This window comes from Zingiber officinale, chromosome 7B (genome assembly GCF_018446385.1).
Source record: "Zingiber officinale cultivar Zhangliang chromosome 7B, Zo_v1.1, whole genome shotgun sequence".
Taxonomy (NCBI): Eukaryota; Viridiplantae; Streptophyta; class Magnoliopsida; order Zingiberales; family Zingiberaceae; genus Zingiber; species Zingiber officinale.
The window spans coordinates 100,425,689-100,441,567 of record NC_055999.1 but is presented as its reverse complement, the minus strand read 5'-3'; the positions used below and the strand labels follow the sequence as shown (position 1 = coordinate 100,441,567).

Below are 15,879 nucleotides of genomic sequence, written 5' to 3'. Positions count from 1 at the left end.
AATTTAAATACGTATATTGAATGAACATGAATAAATTTTTATTAAGCTGAACATCAAATGTATTTATGAATATTTGATTTATTTACCACCCTAAATGAGAACATTGCTTAGTGGACTCCCATCAAGTTTACCATCAACAATTACTAAGAGGAGAAACAGCATAACAACATCATAATTAATCTAGCTAGCTGCCCCTTACAATATAATTAAGCGCACACCCCAAAACTTGACACAGTCGTTGTCAGTAAGGAGAACACCTAGGATTTGCTTAAGGGACTCGGGTAATTTACAATCATTAATCACATGATGCAAACGAAGCAAAAACTAGCAACGATCTTCACATGCCATAGAAATTGTACCCCCATTCCATCAAGCAATCATACTCCGGTAGGAACATCAGCTCTGCTTCTTCCTCCATCGTTCCGAACTCTGACACTGCGGGCTGGTCAGTTAAAGTCGATGAGTTTGGACTTCCTGTCAGCTCGCCGCTGCCGGTTCCGCCGCAGGTGCCGCAGAGGGAAAGCCTTCTAAGCTCTTCTTCAGCCGCAAGAAGCTTATCTTTCAACTTCAGCACCTGTTGATTTCAGAGCAATTGAAGTAAGTTAGAATTTGATTGATTGGGTGTATCTGTCGATCGTTGAAATTCGGTTGAATGAGGTACCTCCTTCTCGAGGTGGCATTTTTCAAGAAGGGTGGCGTCATGGACGGACTTGAGCTCGAGGTAGGCCTCCTCCACCTGTTTGCTCTTGTGCCGCACCCGGCGGTTCTGGAACCAGACGGCGACCTGCTTGGGATCGAGCCCAAGCTCAGCGGCGAGGTACAACTTCCGCCCGAACTGCAGTTTCTTCTCCTCCTCAAACCGCGTCTCCAACAGCTTCACCTGATCATCGTTCAGTCGCCGTTTCTTCGCCTCGGCAGCGAGCAGGCCGCAGCGTGCCTTGTTCCTCCTGCGACGCGGAGGCTCGCAGGCGATGGCTCCTGCTGCAATTGTCGGGAAAACATTAATCATTGCTGCCGGCCGGTCGAGCATTTGCACGTAAGCTAGTAGGAAGGAGGAAGAGGGGGATCGAATACCTCGAGAAGTCTGAGCTGGGTGGTCGAGAGAGAAGAAGAACAAAGCGTCTTCTTGGTGGCCCATGGATGCCTGGTAGATCGCCGTCACCTGCTTTGTGTTCGACTTCAATGGGTTGTATATATAGCGCTACAGTAGGAGCGAGGACGGGCAGTAATTAATTAAGCTTCTTCAAAAATAAATAAAAATATACATGACAAATATTAAATTTGTTAAAAAAATAATAATAAATAGATGTGTCGACCCAGGAGAACATCATGAAACACACAAAAGAACTAAAATATATAGTAAGCATGCACACAAGATAAACCATGTTCCATCTATATATCTAACAAAGTGTTTTTCCTTATAGATTCGTATCAAACACTGTTCCTTCTTTATGCATATCTCATACCTTTCATTTCATTAATCTCCTCTAAAGCGCTGACGTTCTTGCTCACGTTTAGTTTGCATATTAATCAATTCATACTGTTTAGTTTGCTGCTGAACAGGAGAATCAACTATATATATTAATTTAATGATAGAAGTACGTACAACGACGCAGATCATGATAAAATATCATTACTGAGACCTTTAGTGATAAAATATTTCTATCATGAGTACAAAGGGAATTCCCATGTAGAGTGATAACGAACGAAGAAGGTACGATCTAATGAATATTAATTTCATCGAGCTAGTGCTGACAGAATAAAACAGAAGCTCTAGGCTTGAGATTTGTGTCTCTCGCGGCAAAGTGCATATTGAATCTGAAGGCTCTGGCTCAGTTTCCCAGGATCACTTTAGGGTAGAAGAAGAAGAGGAGAGGAGGAGATGCCACACTTGTAGTCCTTTGATTTAAAGGTATATTTGATGGATGGATAAGGTCCTTGTCCTTCCTGGCGTGAGACTATGAGTTGAATTGGGCACTTGGAGTCAAGGTCCCTGCATGGAAGCACATGGGCAGCATATATATTATATTCGAAATCTATCCGACACTTGTCGCCATGGCACTGGCAGGGACCTTTCGACCTGTCGCCATGCCACTGCCGCAGTGCCAGTTCCCCCATTGGGCCGGCCACCGGCGGTTCGACCGAGCCGTCCAAAACTCGGACCCGGTTCGTGCATGAAAAAACAGCCTCGATTCAGGAACGTACGTTAATTAACGCGGCCATGCATGCAGGGGCCTGAACCACGTGAGGTTAACGTGTTAGTATTATAATACTCAAATAATATTATAATTAATATGAATAAGTGTTATAACATGACTTTCAATTATTTTGTATGTAGATTTTATTGAAAAATTCTAAAAAAAATAAGAAAATAAATTTTAACTATAAAGAATAAAGATAAATAAGTGACAGTGAAATCCAGTGTTATTAATGTTAAAATGAATACAAGCATATTAATAAAAGAGAGATATTAATATAATTAATATTTAAAAAAAAATGTTCAAATCAATACGAAGTGTAAGTAATCAACCTCTCCTTTTGCCACTTTATCACTTGGTTAATTACTCTTAGTAAAATCAATTGCTCACTTAATCACATGGATAGAGGAGCTGGCATACTACCTAATCACCTTGAATTCAATGTCGTCAAAATCCTATCGAATCAGTCATCAATTTAATATAAGTAATCTTAAACCCAAAGTAGTTCCTCGGGAAGTCTGCCCTGGCCAATCACCCCTTGTCAATGAAGTGTCTCGTGTAGTTTTTAATTAAGCAAAATCTATTTGGATATTTTTCTTTCTTTACTTAAAAAAGTTCCTCTAGGATTTTAATTATATATCTTGGTCAATTTCCACTTGGGTTCAATTAATCACAAATCAAAAGTTGCTTCTTGGAAGCCCTACTGTGGATTAGTTTCCTCCAGCGGGATGGAAGACAATCTTAAAATATTGTTTGCAGAGTCATGAAGCATTAGTACTTTTAAATTTATCTTGGTTGTCGGTAAAATTTTTTTATAAAGTTGATTCGATCACTTCTAACATTAATCAATTTGAAGAGCTGGATATTTTGACCCAAAAAAAAGTTGCTTCTTGGAAAGTCGATTCAAATTAAGCAATATTATCACACCTAATCGAGTGTTTTGTGTTACATTTAGGAGTTAATCTAAACCATTGTCAATTTTTGTTTCTTAGTTAATTTTAAACCAAAAGGTGTTCTAGCGAAGTAAATTCTAAGTAATCACACTCAACTATATATTATTTAATTAATTTAAGAAAGAGTAATTGATTTTGTATACAATTTGCACACAAATTAGGTGTGTTTTTATTTGATTTTAACATGCGTCTTCATTTGGTTCAACTAGTCATTATTATTTACTTCATTTAGTTTATTTGTTCATGCATTAGATTATTGATTATTTTATTTAGTTTAATTAATTAAATGCCTTCATTTAACTTTATAGTTTTGCAACAGATTAAAGTGTTTTTAAGATTCATAAACAATTAGATAACTACATATATAGATATTAATTGGATGGGGTCTCACCTACTATTATATCCATTATTTCCTTTTGTATTGACAATAGGGAAAAAAATGAGCTTGTGTAATAAATTTTTTAAATAATTTTCAAAATCATTAAAAGTCTCAATGACTCTTAAAATTATCATACAATATATATCTTTTTTTCTATTTAAAAAAAAATATTTTGTCGGCAATGGCATTCTGTGACATGAAGTTATTAGACTTCAATATTAATTTGGCGTTATTAGGACTTCAAGATTTGGCACATAAAGCAAAATCTATGTGATTCTTTTTTTCTTTTGTCACTAATTTTTTACAAACTTAATAATATTAAATCAAAAGTAGTAGTCTATCCTGAGTAAGTACACCTATTTAGAATTTCATATTATTTTAAGACAATGTTCTGTAGATTGAGATTCCCCCTTCTAAAATATTGTTTTCTTAAGTTTTAATCATATATCTTAGTCAATTTCTTCTTCTATTTAATTAATCTTAAATCAAAATGTGGTCCTTGGAAAGTATATATATACCTTAAGTAATAATAACACCTAATCAAGTGTTTCATATTACTTCTCGGTGGTACTGCCCTCTAAATTAAATTTCAAAAGAATATAATCACCCTAAAAACTGCACCTTTAATTTGGTCAAAATAAAATCTTAGATCAAGCTAAATTGACTCATAAAGGGCCATGATTTATGCCACCTTTTAAGTGTTCTTGCTTGGCGTCCAGTTCCATGGAAGCTAAATTAGTAGTTTATTATCACTATTATTATTATTATTCTTAATATTATTACCTTGTGTGAGAGAAGGCCAATCCCAAGGCTTTCATGCGTCAATTGTTTATTATATATCTAAAGCAAGTGAAACCCTAGTTATGAAAGTTAAACCTACCTTAATTACCTTTCTCTCTTAGCATTGGCATTTTTTTTAACTTCTGAATGTGCCAATAAAATTTTGCATTTAAACTTTGGAGGTTGAATTATAGCATTACATACATAAAAATTTTCAAAACGACTCAGGGAAAAGTTTTTTTTTTTAAAAGACCTCAAGAAAATTAAGCGAGAGAGCTCCCCAAAGTCGCTATGGATTAGATTCTTAATTGAGCACCAAAGTCCTTAAGCCAGGGATTCCATTCTTAATCATGATTAGAGGGAATTAATTAGGTGGATCAGGCAGTGGGAGGCCGAAACGTGGCCCCTCTTATCAAGTCAAATTAAATCTTTACACAGATTCCAAGAGGTCACAAGATAATTCTTGGGGTTGCTGTGAGTTAATCTTGTGGAGGGTTCCGATGAACATTGGCCTTTTCCCTTGCGACACGTCAGCACACACTGAGTCTATTAAGGACAGCTGGGATGGATGGTGGCAACTGTCTTCTTCTGTAAGCATGCAGCAGCTGCTGCTGCTGCTGCTGCTTCTGCTACACGAGGCCTCGGTTGTTTTGCAACTTCTCAACGATCCATTTTTGCATGAATATATAAAGAAATTTAATATTTTATTGTAATATGTTTGATAAACGTTAATTATCTGTTTTATGAATTAAAACAAGGAATTAAATATAAAAAAGGTTTAAAGTTGAGCAGTTTAAATTAAATAATTATGTGATCTTTTACTAGCATATTACATGAACTTAAAAAATAATCTCAATGGAAATATAACGTTTGAAAGGTCTATGGCTGGCGTAGTTATTGTGGCCCAAAAAGGGCCTTCTAAGTAAAACTGGTGGCGAATATGCTTCTGCTGAATGTCTCATCTCTGCACAATGTGTTCATTGTTTCGGTCAAGAACGATAAATGAGTCAAATTTTATGGAATTTTCTTTAGTCGACTTTAGTCGAGTCAGATCAGCTTTTCAAAATCAGTGGTGGGCGAGATGTGATCAATTAATGTGGAGAATAACATATATCCCCGGGAGTTAATTCGGTGTCCGATGTCTAAATTATTATGAAGTCCCAAATAATTGTTAAACAATACAATAATATATTGTCGGAGATTTTACGAAGTATTAGCTAAATTTAAATTGTACTGAATTAAATTTAACTTACAGTAGAGATGACCTAAGTGGATAATCTCAGGTTGCCAGCAAGGGCTGGTTTCTGCTCCGAACCGAAGATCGGCTGTCCAACTAGTCTGTGTTACCGAGCAGGCGGATCGGCCGAGCAGAGGACAGATCGGCCAAGCAGATCGATCGAGATGAGGTCGGATCGGCAGGTCGGGTCGGTCGGTCAGGTCAATCGGGTCGGTTGAGCAGTAGAGCAGGTCTTGACAGAAAAGAAGACCAAGTCTGTTTAGAGCAGAATGACCGGGTTTGTTTAGAGTAGATCTGCACAACAGAAGACCAGGTCTGCAGAGCAGTCTTGACAAAGCAACAGGTCGGGCAAAATCTCGACCGGGCAAGCTGACCGAGGCCTGCAAGTAGCAGTTTCCTTGAAACAGATTCGTCTCACCTCCGGCTGTACTTCGAGGCTTATTTGGATGGTCTGTTTCCCAGGATACAACGGTCTGACCACCCAAATAAGCATTCGGCTGTATCCTAATGCTATCTGCCGAGCAGGAGTTGCACGATAGAGAAGGGGAATGAGGAAGAGAGCTTCTCACTGTGTTATCTACGTAACCTTTTGCCAATGGTCGCAGCCTCCTTATATAGGAGCTCAAAACCAAAGAACAACATTAACGATCAATTAATGATCATTACTCAACACCCGCTTTTCACTTGGCCGTTTTGATTAGTTGTTCCGTTTGGGCAAATTTTGCCCCGACCGGTCTGACATTCGTGTGCGCAGGTTGCGCTCGCGCACGAGTCAACTTGGTTCAGTGCAATCCGAGCCTTGGATTTGCACCCCTCCTGTGCACCCACGCTTGAGAGAGTCTCTCCCCATGCATTTGTTCACATCCTCAATGTATGTGAATCAATATAAATCAACAAAGATGCCAAGAAACTCTCAATGTGAGACTAAAGTCCCATGTACAATAGAACTTCTCTTCCTCCTCTTCTCCATTCATATTTATTCAACAATAACATATAGAGCAGAAATGAATGGAGTAATATAGTAAAGTAAATGAGAACGTAGAGATAATCCTCCCTTTAAAACCTCCCTCCTTTATCTTTTCTAGCGAAAGAAGTCTAAGGGAATCTCTCGGAGAGAAGACTAGGATGCATCCCAATTAAAAAGTGTTGTAAAAACTGTGGTATCCCTTTGTTTGCCTTGTCCCTTCACATGTTAAGTTTGGGAAGTGAGTTGCTCAAAAAGCCAGAATCCTAATAGTAAGTACAAGCTAAGATTCTGAGACCATCTCCATCCCATAACATTAAATTTGATAAATTTAATATAATATTATATTAAAATAGTATAATTTCAATACCACATACTATTTCAAATTTCAACTCATCCACACTCTATCAAATTAAAAAAAAAAAATCTTTAGAATATTCTATTATTCTTATTAATTTATTTATATAATAATTATTTTATTTAAAATTAATACTTCATTAATATTTGATATTTTAAAATTTTTTAAATTCAGTATCCAACTAAGATATATATATATATAATTTTTTTTTTAATTTTATTATATAATTACACAGGCATAAATATATTTTAAAAATATTATAAAATCACACACAATTAAGATAAAATATTTTACTATTTTTTATTCAAAACAAACAATGATACTTAATTAAAAATATAATATTACAAGATTTTAACCTTCAGAATTAATATATTATTCCCATAAATGCTCAATTAATATATTTCGAAGGACAATATGAGCTTCTTTGTCTTTTAATAAATTAAATATTTACAATTATACATAATAAAATTTAAATATATATTAAATACACTTAATTTAAATTCATAATAAATAATGATTACATTTAAATATTATATAAGTAAAGACAAAGACAATAATAATTACAAATTCATTACATTTGATTTTATTAATTATATAATAAAATTAAAAAATAAAAACTCTCTCCCACCTCAAATATGGTGATGTGAATACTACATCATCAAACATGATGTTGTACTATTCATCATACCATATTTAGTGTGGAATTTGATGTATGAATTGGAATCTTTTGATACTAATTTGACATCAAATTTAATATTTTAGTGATGGATTGGAGATGATGTGATACTGTACTTAATCTTAACTAAAAAGTTAAGAAATACATACTTTTGTAATATCACTGATTTATTCACCATTGTTGGTGCAACCTTAGGTCAAGGTTGACCTGGTTGACCCGACTCGAGTTGACGTGACTCGAGTTGTATTTTGATGTTTGACTTGGGAAGATTGTCGGTGCAACCTTAGGTCAAGGTTGACCTAGTTGTGTTGCATGTTGATGTTTGACACTCGTGAGAGAGTTCTATTCTTGATGTGGGACAAGAATAGATGTTTGGGAGATTGTTGGTGCAACCGTAGGTCAAGGTTGACCTGGTTGACCTGATTCGGGAAAAAGTCCAAGCAGGAGCTTGCATGGAAAATCAAGTATGGAGACTGCTGGAAAAGTCAAGCGAGGGAGCTTGGCGCGAAAAGTCAAGTATGGAGACTTGACTGGAAAAGTCCAGCAGGGAGCTTGCACGAGAAAGTCCTAAGCGGGATGTTAGGCGGTGTGGAAAGTCCCGTGAGTGAAACCAGGCGGGGAAAGTCTAGCGGGATGTTAGGCGGGAAAGTCTAAGCGGATGTTAGGCGGTTGGAAAGTCCGGTGAGTGAAGCCGCGGTGAGAAAGTCCTAACTGGGATGTTAGGCGGTGTGGAAAATCTGGTGAGTGAAACCGAGCGGTGGGAAAGTCTAAGCGGGATGTTAGGCGGTGGGAAAGTCTAACGATGTTGGCGGTTGGAAAGTCCGGTGAGTGAAACGAGGCAAGGGAAAATCAGATGGATCGGGGATGATCGGACTTACGGTGTTGAAAAGTCTAAGTGGGTCAAAGGATTGACCGGACACTTAGCGAGGAGTCCTAACAGGTTGACGGATGCTAGGCATGATGTACCAACAGTCAAGGTTGACGGATGTTGGTGTGGAAGCCTTAGGTTTAGGGTTGAAAAGTTTGGATCGGATCGAGCCGATCGATCAATGATACATAGCTCATCGATCGGTGCGGTGACCGATCGGTGACGATCGATAGCTTATCGATGGTTATCGATCGATGCGGAGACCGATCGAAGGAGATCGATGGCGTGAAGAAGAAGCTGATCGGTCCGTAGACCGATCGGGGTTCACATCTCTGCGGGACCGATCGGATTTCTGATCGGTCCATGGACCGATCAGGGCGAACAAGCATAGGCTTCTTCACATTGGTCTGCGGACCGATCGAGATGTTACTGATCGGTCCACGCCGATCGAGTTCTAACGTTGCGACGCAGCGCTAGTTTCTTCATTTTTCTTCTTGCGGTATAAAGGTGAGAGCTTCTACAGGATACTTCTTCTTCCTTGGAAGTTCTCTCTGCACAAGCTTCGCTTTACGGTGCTCGAGCTTTCTTGAGCTCAGCTGCTGCTGAAGCTTCGCGTGAGCTTCCCGTCTCGACCAGCTTGCTGTTGCATCTGTCCGTGGAGTTGCTACTTCATCCGGGACCTCAGTCGACGAGGAGGCAAGCTTGTTTGTTTTACATTCATTTTGTTCTTGCTATTCTCTTGTACTCTTAGCTTGCTGTTGCAAGTGATTGTGGCGAGGTTTCTCCACCCACAAGGAGTTGATATTAGCCGGTTCTCCGGGGACTCATCCACCGACGGATTGATAGGGCTCGTCCACCTTACGGACACGCCGAGGAGTAGGAGTATCATCTCCGAACCTCGTTACATCGGTTTGATTTTCTTCTCTTTCGTTTCTTTGTTGTATTTCCATTGCGCTAACCTAATTGTAGGAAGAACGCGAGAATTTGGGGCGGCTATTCACACCCCCCTCTCTAGCCGAGTACGAATGATCCTAACAAGTGGTATCAGAGCGAGGCCGCTCTTCATCGGATCAACACCCGTGGGAGCAAAGCTAGAGATGGATCAATTCGGAGAAGACATCACGATTCCACCCTTCTACAACGACAACTTCACATATTGGAAGGTAAGGATGATGTATTTTCTTAGGACTAATATGTTGAACTGGTTTTGTGTACAAGAAGGGTTTTCTCCTCCAATGGATAAAGAAGGAGAGCCTCTAGAGAAGAACAAGTGGACGAAGGAACAAGTCCACCAATCCACGATCAACAATGAGGTAACTAAAACAATTGAATTTTCATTACCTACTAATATTTTGTGTAAGATAGGTAAATACAACAATGCCAAGGAATTGTGGGATAACTTGGCCAAGTACCATGAGGAGAGCTTCACTTCAAGCCATGAAGAGGAGCCTAGTGAGCCAAGTAGCTCACATCATGGAGGGAGCAAATTGGGAGTTGAGGGCTACTCAACATCCAAGGAAGAAGAGGAGGAGAGTTCCTCTTGCTCAAGTTCGGAGCAAGAAGAAGAAGTTTCCACCTCCGGAAGGGTTGAAGAAGAAAGCTCATCTCCATCCACAACCCTAGGTAACTCAAACACTGTGATTTCAAGCAAATTACACATAATGTGTTTTGAGTGTAGGAAACATGGGCACTACAAGAGTAAGTGTCCAAGGAGGGTTAGGAAGACTCCACCGGCACCAAAAGTCAAGGGAGCCGGAGTCCCGACACGCAAAGGCAAGGAGCACGTGGTATGCTTCCAATGCAAGCGAAGGGGACATTATCGGAGTCATTGTCCGAGGGGGAGGCAACCTCACAAGGGCAAGAGACCGAGCACTTCTATAGGGGGAGCTAAGGCAAACCCTAAGGTATCATTTAAGTCTCATTCGTGCAATACTAGTAAGATGCATGCTAGAAATTTTATTGCACTAGTCAATAATGATAAGCATGATAACATTAGAAACCGATACACATGCTTAGGTGCCAAACATGTGAGCCTAGATAAGGATAACACTAGGAAAGCCAACCCTAGAATTACCTCATCTAAGGTTAAGGAGAACCTAGGTAGGAATCTCAAATCAACTAGACACATGCCTAGGAATGCCTCAAAGAAAAATGACAAATCAAAAATTGAGGTACTAGAGAAGGAGAATCAAGTCTTGAGGTCAAGACTTGATAATTTAGAAAAGGCTCTTAAAAACATGGAGAAGTCATCTCTAGGGTTTAAGGGTCAAAAACCAATGTCCAAGGACAAAAAGGGTTTGGGTCACAAACCTAAGTCCCAAATGGTCAAGCCCACTTATCACAATGTTCCATTCGATTATGGAACAAAACCTAGGGCTAGGAAGACCATTACCAAGGTTACAAGGGGAGTCACCCCTATAGTTGACCTTGATGAGACCCAAATGACCAAGGCTTCAAAGCCTAAGAGGGTCATTAGGAGGGTTGCTAGGGAAGTTATCCCTGGTGAATATTTAGTGAACCCAATGAGCTCTAATAGGTATTGGGTTCCTAGGAGCATCTTCTCTACCCCATAGATGGGTTAGAGAGTGTCAACTCCAATAAGAAGGGTAGTTAACCCAACTTTGAGGAAATTGACACTCAAGGAGCATTTTCAAGGTTTTGTTAACCTTTGAAAATGAAATAGAATTACTAGTTACTCCTTAAAGAGTAAATTGTGCCATATTTGAAAAATATCGATTTCAATCTTATTTGGCACAATTTAAGAAAACCTAGAGAAATACCATAATTGGGATTTTGGTTTTCTCTAAGGGATATATGGGCAATCTAGGGTTAGATTATAAGTTAGCTAAGGCTAAGGATACTTAGATAGGGAATTTAGGTATTTTATTTGTGCTAACTTCCCATGATTGGTTGTCATATGCCATGCCATGACATCATACTTATTTTATTATCATTTGAAATGTCATGATAATGCTTAGGTTATCTATATGTCATGTGTTAGTTTCGTTTCAAACTTTATGCCATGACATCATGACATTGGCACATGCTTTCACTTATGTTATTAATTTATGCCATGTCATCATCTCTTGCATTAATGATCAATGAAATTGATTTAAGGATGAAAAACACATTTTGATATTGAGATCAAATTTGTGTTTAGAAAATGCATGAGAACTTAGCCTAAGTTGACCTTAATCCATATCTCACATCAAATTGACTTGAATGTGGTTTGATACACCTTAGATGTGTGTGAGATATTAGGATCATGAGTTAGGATCAAGGTGCATTGTCCTTGTACCTAGATGACCCTAATTCAAGAAATTAAGGATCATAGGGAAAGCTTGTGTACAAGTCATGTACATTTAGCCCTAAGATTATGGTCCTAAATTCAAATGGTTTTAAAAGCATTTTAAAATTGATTTGAAAAACCTTGATGAAGCTTTCCTAGTGATAGCATTCATCTTTGAACATTGTGATACCAAGTTGAGTTAAACTTGAACTATTTCAAAGTTTTTGAACTTTGTATCAAGATTGAAAAATGGAAGTTATTTTCATAGAAAACTATTTTTCCATGATAGTGTATGATATGAGGAATGTATCCTCAAAGTTTCATAATTTTTGGAATTTTCTTGAATTTATTAGGAGTTTCTGATTTTCCGGAAGGGGATATCAGAAGTTCTGATTTCAGTGGCTGGATTGGTCCAGGGAAGCTCTGATCGGTCTGCGGACCGATCCAAAGTATTGTAGACCGATCCAGTAAGATCCAGAAAGCTTGATGCGATCTGGTGAAGGACGGATCGGTCTGGGGACCGATCCAGGGGGCTTCTGATCGGTCTGGGGACCGATCAGGGCGTGCCGAATTTCTGATTTTTCAGCTGGTGTCTGAAATTTCAGTTATGGTAGTGGTGGTTGTGGAGTTCTAAAGGTTTGGAACTCTGTAAGACATTGTTGGTGCAATGGTCAAGGGAGTTGACCTTGAGGGGAGTTTTACCTAATTGTCAAGGGGGAGTTGACTTTTAGGGGGAGTTTTTACTCCAAAAGACTTTTAAGGATTAGTGATATGAGATTATCACTAAGTTGATTGTTGAGTTTAGTATCAAGGAGGAAATTAAGAGTTTCAAATGAAAGGTATGGGACTTTCATTAGGAAGAAACTCTTGACCTTGATACCCTCCTTGTTCTTTTTGATGTGTGTCAAAAAGGGGAGAGTGTTCATTGGAGAATTATCAGAAAACCCAAGTTAGGTTATCGGGTTAACCTAAGTTAGGGAAAGAATGTCAAGGAATGTTCAAGGAAGAACATTGGAATTCTTTTTGATGTGTGTCAAAAAGGGGGAGAATTATTGGAGAACCCAAGTTAGGTTATTGGGTTAACCTAAGAGGAGAATGTCCAGAGAATGTTCAAGGAAAGAACATTGGACATTGGAAGATGATTGAAAACCTAAGTTAGGTTATCGGGTTAACCTAACTTGATTATGGTTTTGTCAAACATCGGGAGATTGTTGGTGCAACCTTAGGTCAAGGTTGACTGGTTGACCCGACTCGAGTTGACGTGACTCGAGTTGTATTTTGATGTTTGACTTGGGAAGATTGTCGGTGCAACCTTAGGTCGAGGTTGACCTAGTTGTGTGCATGTTGATGTTTGACACTCGTGAGAGTTCTATTCTTGATGTGGGACAAGAATAGATGTTTGGGAGATTGTTGGTGCAACCGTAGGTCAAGGTTGACTGGTTGACTGATTGAAAAAGTCAAGCGAGAGCTTGTGGAATCAATATGTGTATTACTGACGAAGAAATCGTACACTTGCGGTTCCATAACACAAGGAGTGTGAGGGAAGAAGCTCCGTGACTGTGAGAGAAAGTAGGGGATGTTGGCTGGCGGGGAGTCCTCACGTCGAAGCAAGAGGAGAAGGGAAATGACTTCGTGCTCGAGAGAGAAATCGGAAGGCTAGGGCTGGAAAGACGTCGACAGCAAGAAGAATCGAGGAATAAGGCTCGGTCGGTGATGCTAGGGCAGAAGAGAAATGGTCGGCGCTTGGGCTGAGGAGGAGCGGAACCTGAGATGTGGTTGGCGGTTGGAATCTGGTGAGTGAAAACAGAGGAGGGAAAATCGGATGGATCGGGGATCGGACTCACGGTGGTGGCGATGGGTCAAAGTCGCTTGGCGAAGTGGGAAGTGCTAGCAGGTCGAGGGTGGCCGGATGCTGGGCATGATGTACCAGTCAAGGTTGGCCGGATGTTGGTGTGGAAGCCTTAGGTTTAGGGTTGAAAAGTTTGGATCGAGCTGCAGACCGATCCAATGATACATAGCTCATCGATCGGTGCGGTGACCGATCGGTGACCGATCGATATGCTCGATGGTTATCGATCGATGCGGAGATCGGAAGGAGATCGATGGCGGCGGAGAAAAGCTGATCGGTCCGTAGGCCGATCGAGGTTTCTGATCTGCGTCTGGTCCGTTTCTGATCGGTCCATGGACCGATCGAGAGCAGGGACGGAACAGAAGCTGCGGCCGAACGGGATGTTACTGATCGGTCCGCAGGCCGATCAGTTCCGTTGCGACGCAGCGGCTAGTTTCTTCATTATTTCTTCTTCGCGGTATAAAGGGAGAGCTTCTCTGAGGATACTTCTTCTTCCTACGGAAGTTCTCTCACTTACGCTATACGGTGCTCCGAGCTTTCTTGAGCTCAGCTAAGCTTCGCGTGAGCTTCCAGTTTTCTCGGCTGCTTCTTTGCATGTCCGTGGGTTGCTACTTCATCAGGGACCTCGATCGACGAGGAGGCAAGCTTGTTTGTTTTACATTCATTTTGTTCTTGCTATTCTCTTGTACTCTTAGCTTGCTGTTGCAAGTGATTGTGGCGAGGTTTCTCCACCCACAAGGAGTTGATATTAGCCGGTTCTCCGGGGACTCATCCACCGACGGATTGATAGGGCTCGTCCACCTTACGGACACGCCGAGGAGTAGGAGTATCATCTCCGAACCTCGTACATCGCTGTGTTAAGGTTTGATTTTCTTCTCTTTCGTTTCTTTGTTGTATTTTCCGCTGCGCTAACCTAACTGTAGGAAGAACGCGAGAATTTGGGGCGGCTATTCACACCCCCCTCTCTAGCCGAGTACGAATGATCCTAACAACCATGTTACTAATTCTAAACTATGGACTATAGAGAATATGATAATATATATTTTTTATATAAAAATAATAAAAAAAATTAATAAATCTAACAATTATTTTTATATAAAAAATATTAACATAATTTAATTTTATTTTAAACTGTATCAAAATTAGTTAGTTAATATTCTTAATTAAAATAGTAAGATAGTACTAATATTAATAAAAAATAATAAAAGTAAAAAAGCATAATTTCACACGTGTATATACCTCGTATCTTTCCATCACAATTATCTATACGTATGATCTTGGACATAAAATCTAGGAACGATTTTGTCCGGATCTTTTTAATTTATATTTCGTCCAGAATTTATTTTATTAATCCTGAAGTAGGGTGGTTGATTAAGAATTGAATCAATCCCCCGAAGCCCACTCAGCCGCAAATCTGCTCGTCACCGCGTCCTCCACCGGCACGTACTCCTCCAGCCCGCAGAGGAGGCCCCGAGCGTTGGCGGAGGAGACGAGGATCCCGCGCTGGTGCGGCGGAATGAACCCCTCCGCCACCGCTTTGTCGATGAACGCCAGCAGCGGATCGAAGTAGCCGTCGACGTTGAGCAACCCCACCGGCTTCCTGTGAATGCCGAGCTGCGCCCACGCGACCACCTCGAACAGCTCCTCCAGCGTCCCGTAGCCACCGGGAAGCGCCACAAAGGCGTCGGCGCAGCGGGCCATCTCCGCCTTCCGCTGGTGCATGCTCGTCACCTCCTTCAACTCCCCTAACGTCTCCCCTGTGATCTCCCTCGCCATGAGTGACCGCGGGATGATCCCGACGACGCGGCCGCCGCCCGAGTGCACCGCGCGGGAGACCAACCCCATGAGACCGACGTCGCCACCCCCGTAGACGAGGTCCACCTTCCAGTCCAGCAGTTCCCGGCCGAGCTCCACGGCGGCGTTCCCGTAGCAGTCGCGGTTGCCGGCGCTGCTGCCGCAGAAGACGCACACACTCTTGAACCTCGACGTCCTCGTGGTATCCGCCATCCTCGCCTCGGACGATAGATCGATCGATCGATCAGTGCAAACGTGATATATATAAAGAAATGGAGGCAGAGATCATATAGTTGTCGTGCTGTTTTAAAGTTTGTTAATTTACAGAACATCAACTAAAGCTAGCTAGCACTCCAAATTTAGTAATTCTGAGAACAGCTCAAAGACCTCCTTCACCTTCTCTTCTTTTCCTTTTGCTGCTTCTCGAATCTCGACAGATGAGTAACAATGGAGCCTGAAAGCTAGCTAGCACTCCAAATTTAGTAATTCTGAGAACAGCTCAAAGACCTCCTTCACCTTCTCTTCTTTTCCTTT

General features: G+C 40.5%; 2 protein-coding genes across 2 annotated transcripts; both read right to left on the bottom strand.

Moving 5' to 3' along the window:
* Positions 1 to 201: 201 nt before the first annotated feature.
* Positions 202 to 1,149, bottom strand: LOC122003982 (homeobox-leucine zipper protein HOX14-like). Its single transcript, XM_042558934.1, has 3 exons — positions 1,075 to 1,149; positions 662 to 981; positions 202 to 574 (listed from the first exon to the last, which is right to left on the bottom strand). The coding sequence occupies exons 1-3, from the start codon at positions 1,136 to 1,138 to the stop codon at positions 338 to 340; spliced, it is 621 nt and encodes a 206-aa protein (XP_042414868.1). The 5' UTR covers positions 1,139 to 1,149; the 3' UTR covers positions 202 to 337.
* Positions 1,150 to 14,934: 13,785 nt separating this feature from the next.
* LOC122004618 (probable cytokinin riboside 5'-monophosphate phosphoribohydrolase LOG6) lies at positions 14,935 to 15,558 on the bottom strand. Its single transcript, XM_042559475.1, has one exon. It carries the CDS (start codon positions 15,556 to 15,558, stop codon positions 14,935 to 14,937), a length of 624 nt encoding a protein of 207 aa, XP_042415409.1.
* Positions 15,559 to 15,879: the final 321 nt, after the last annotated feature.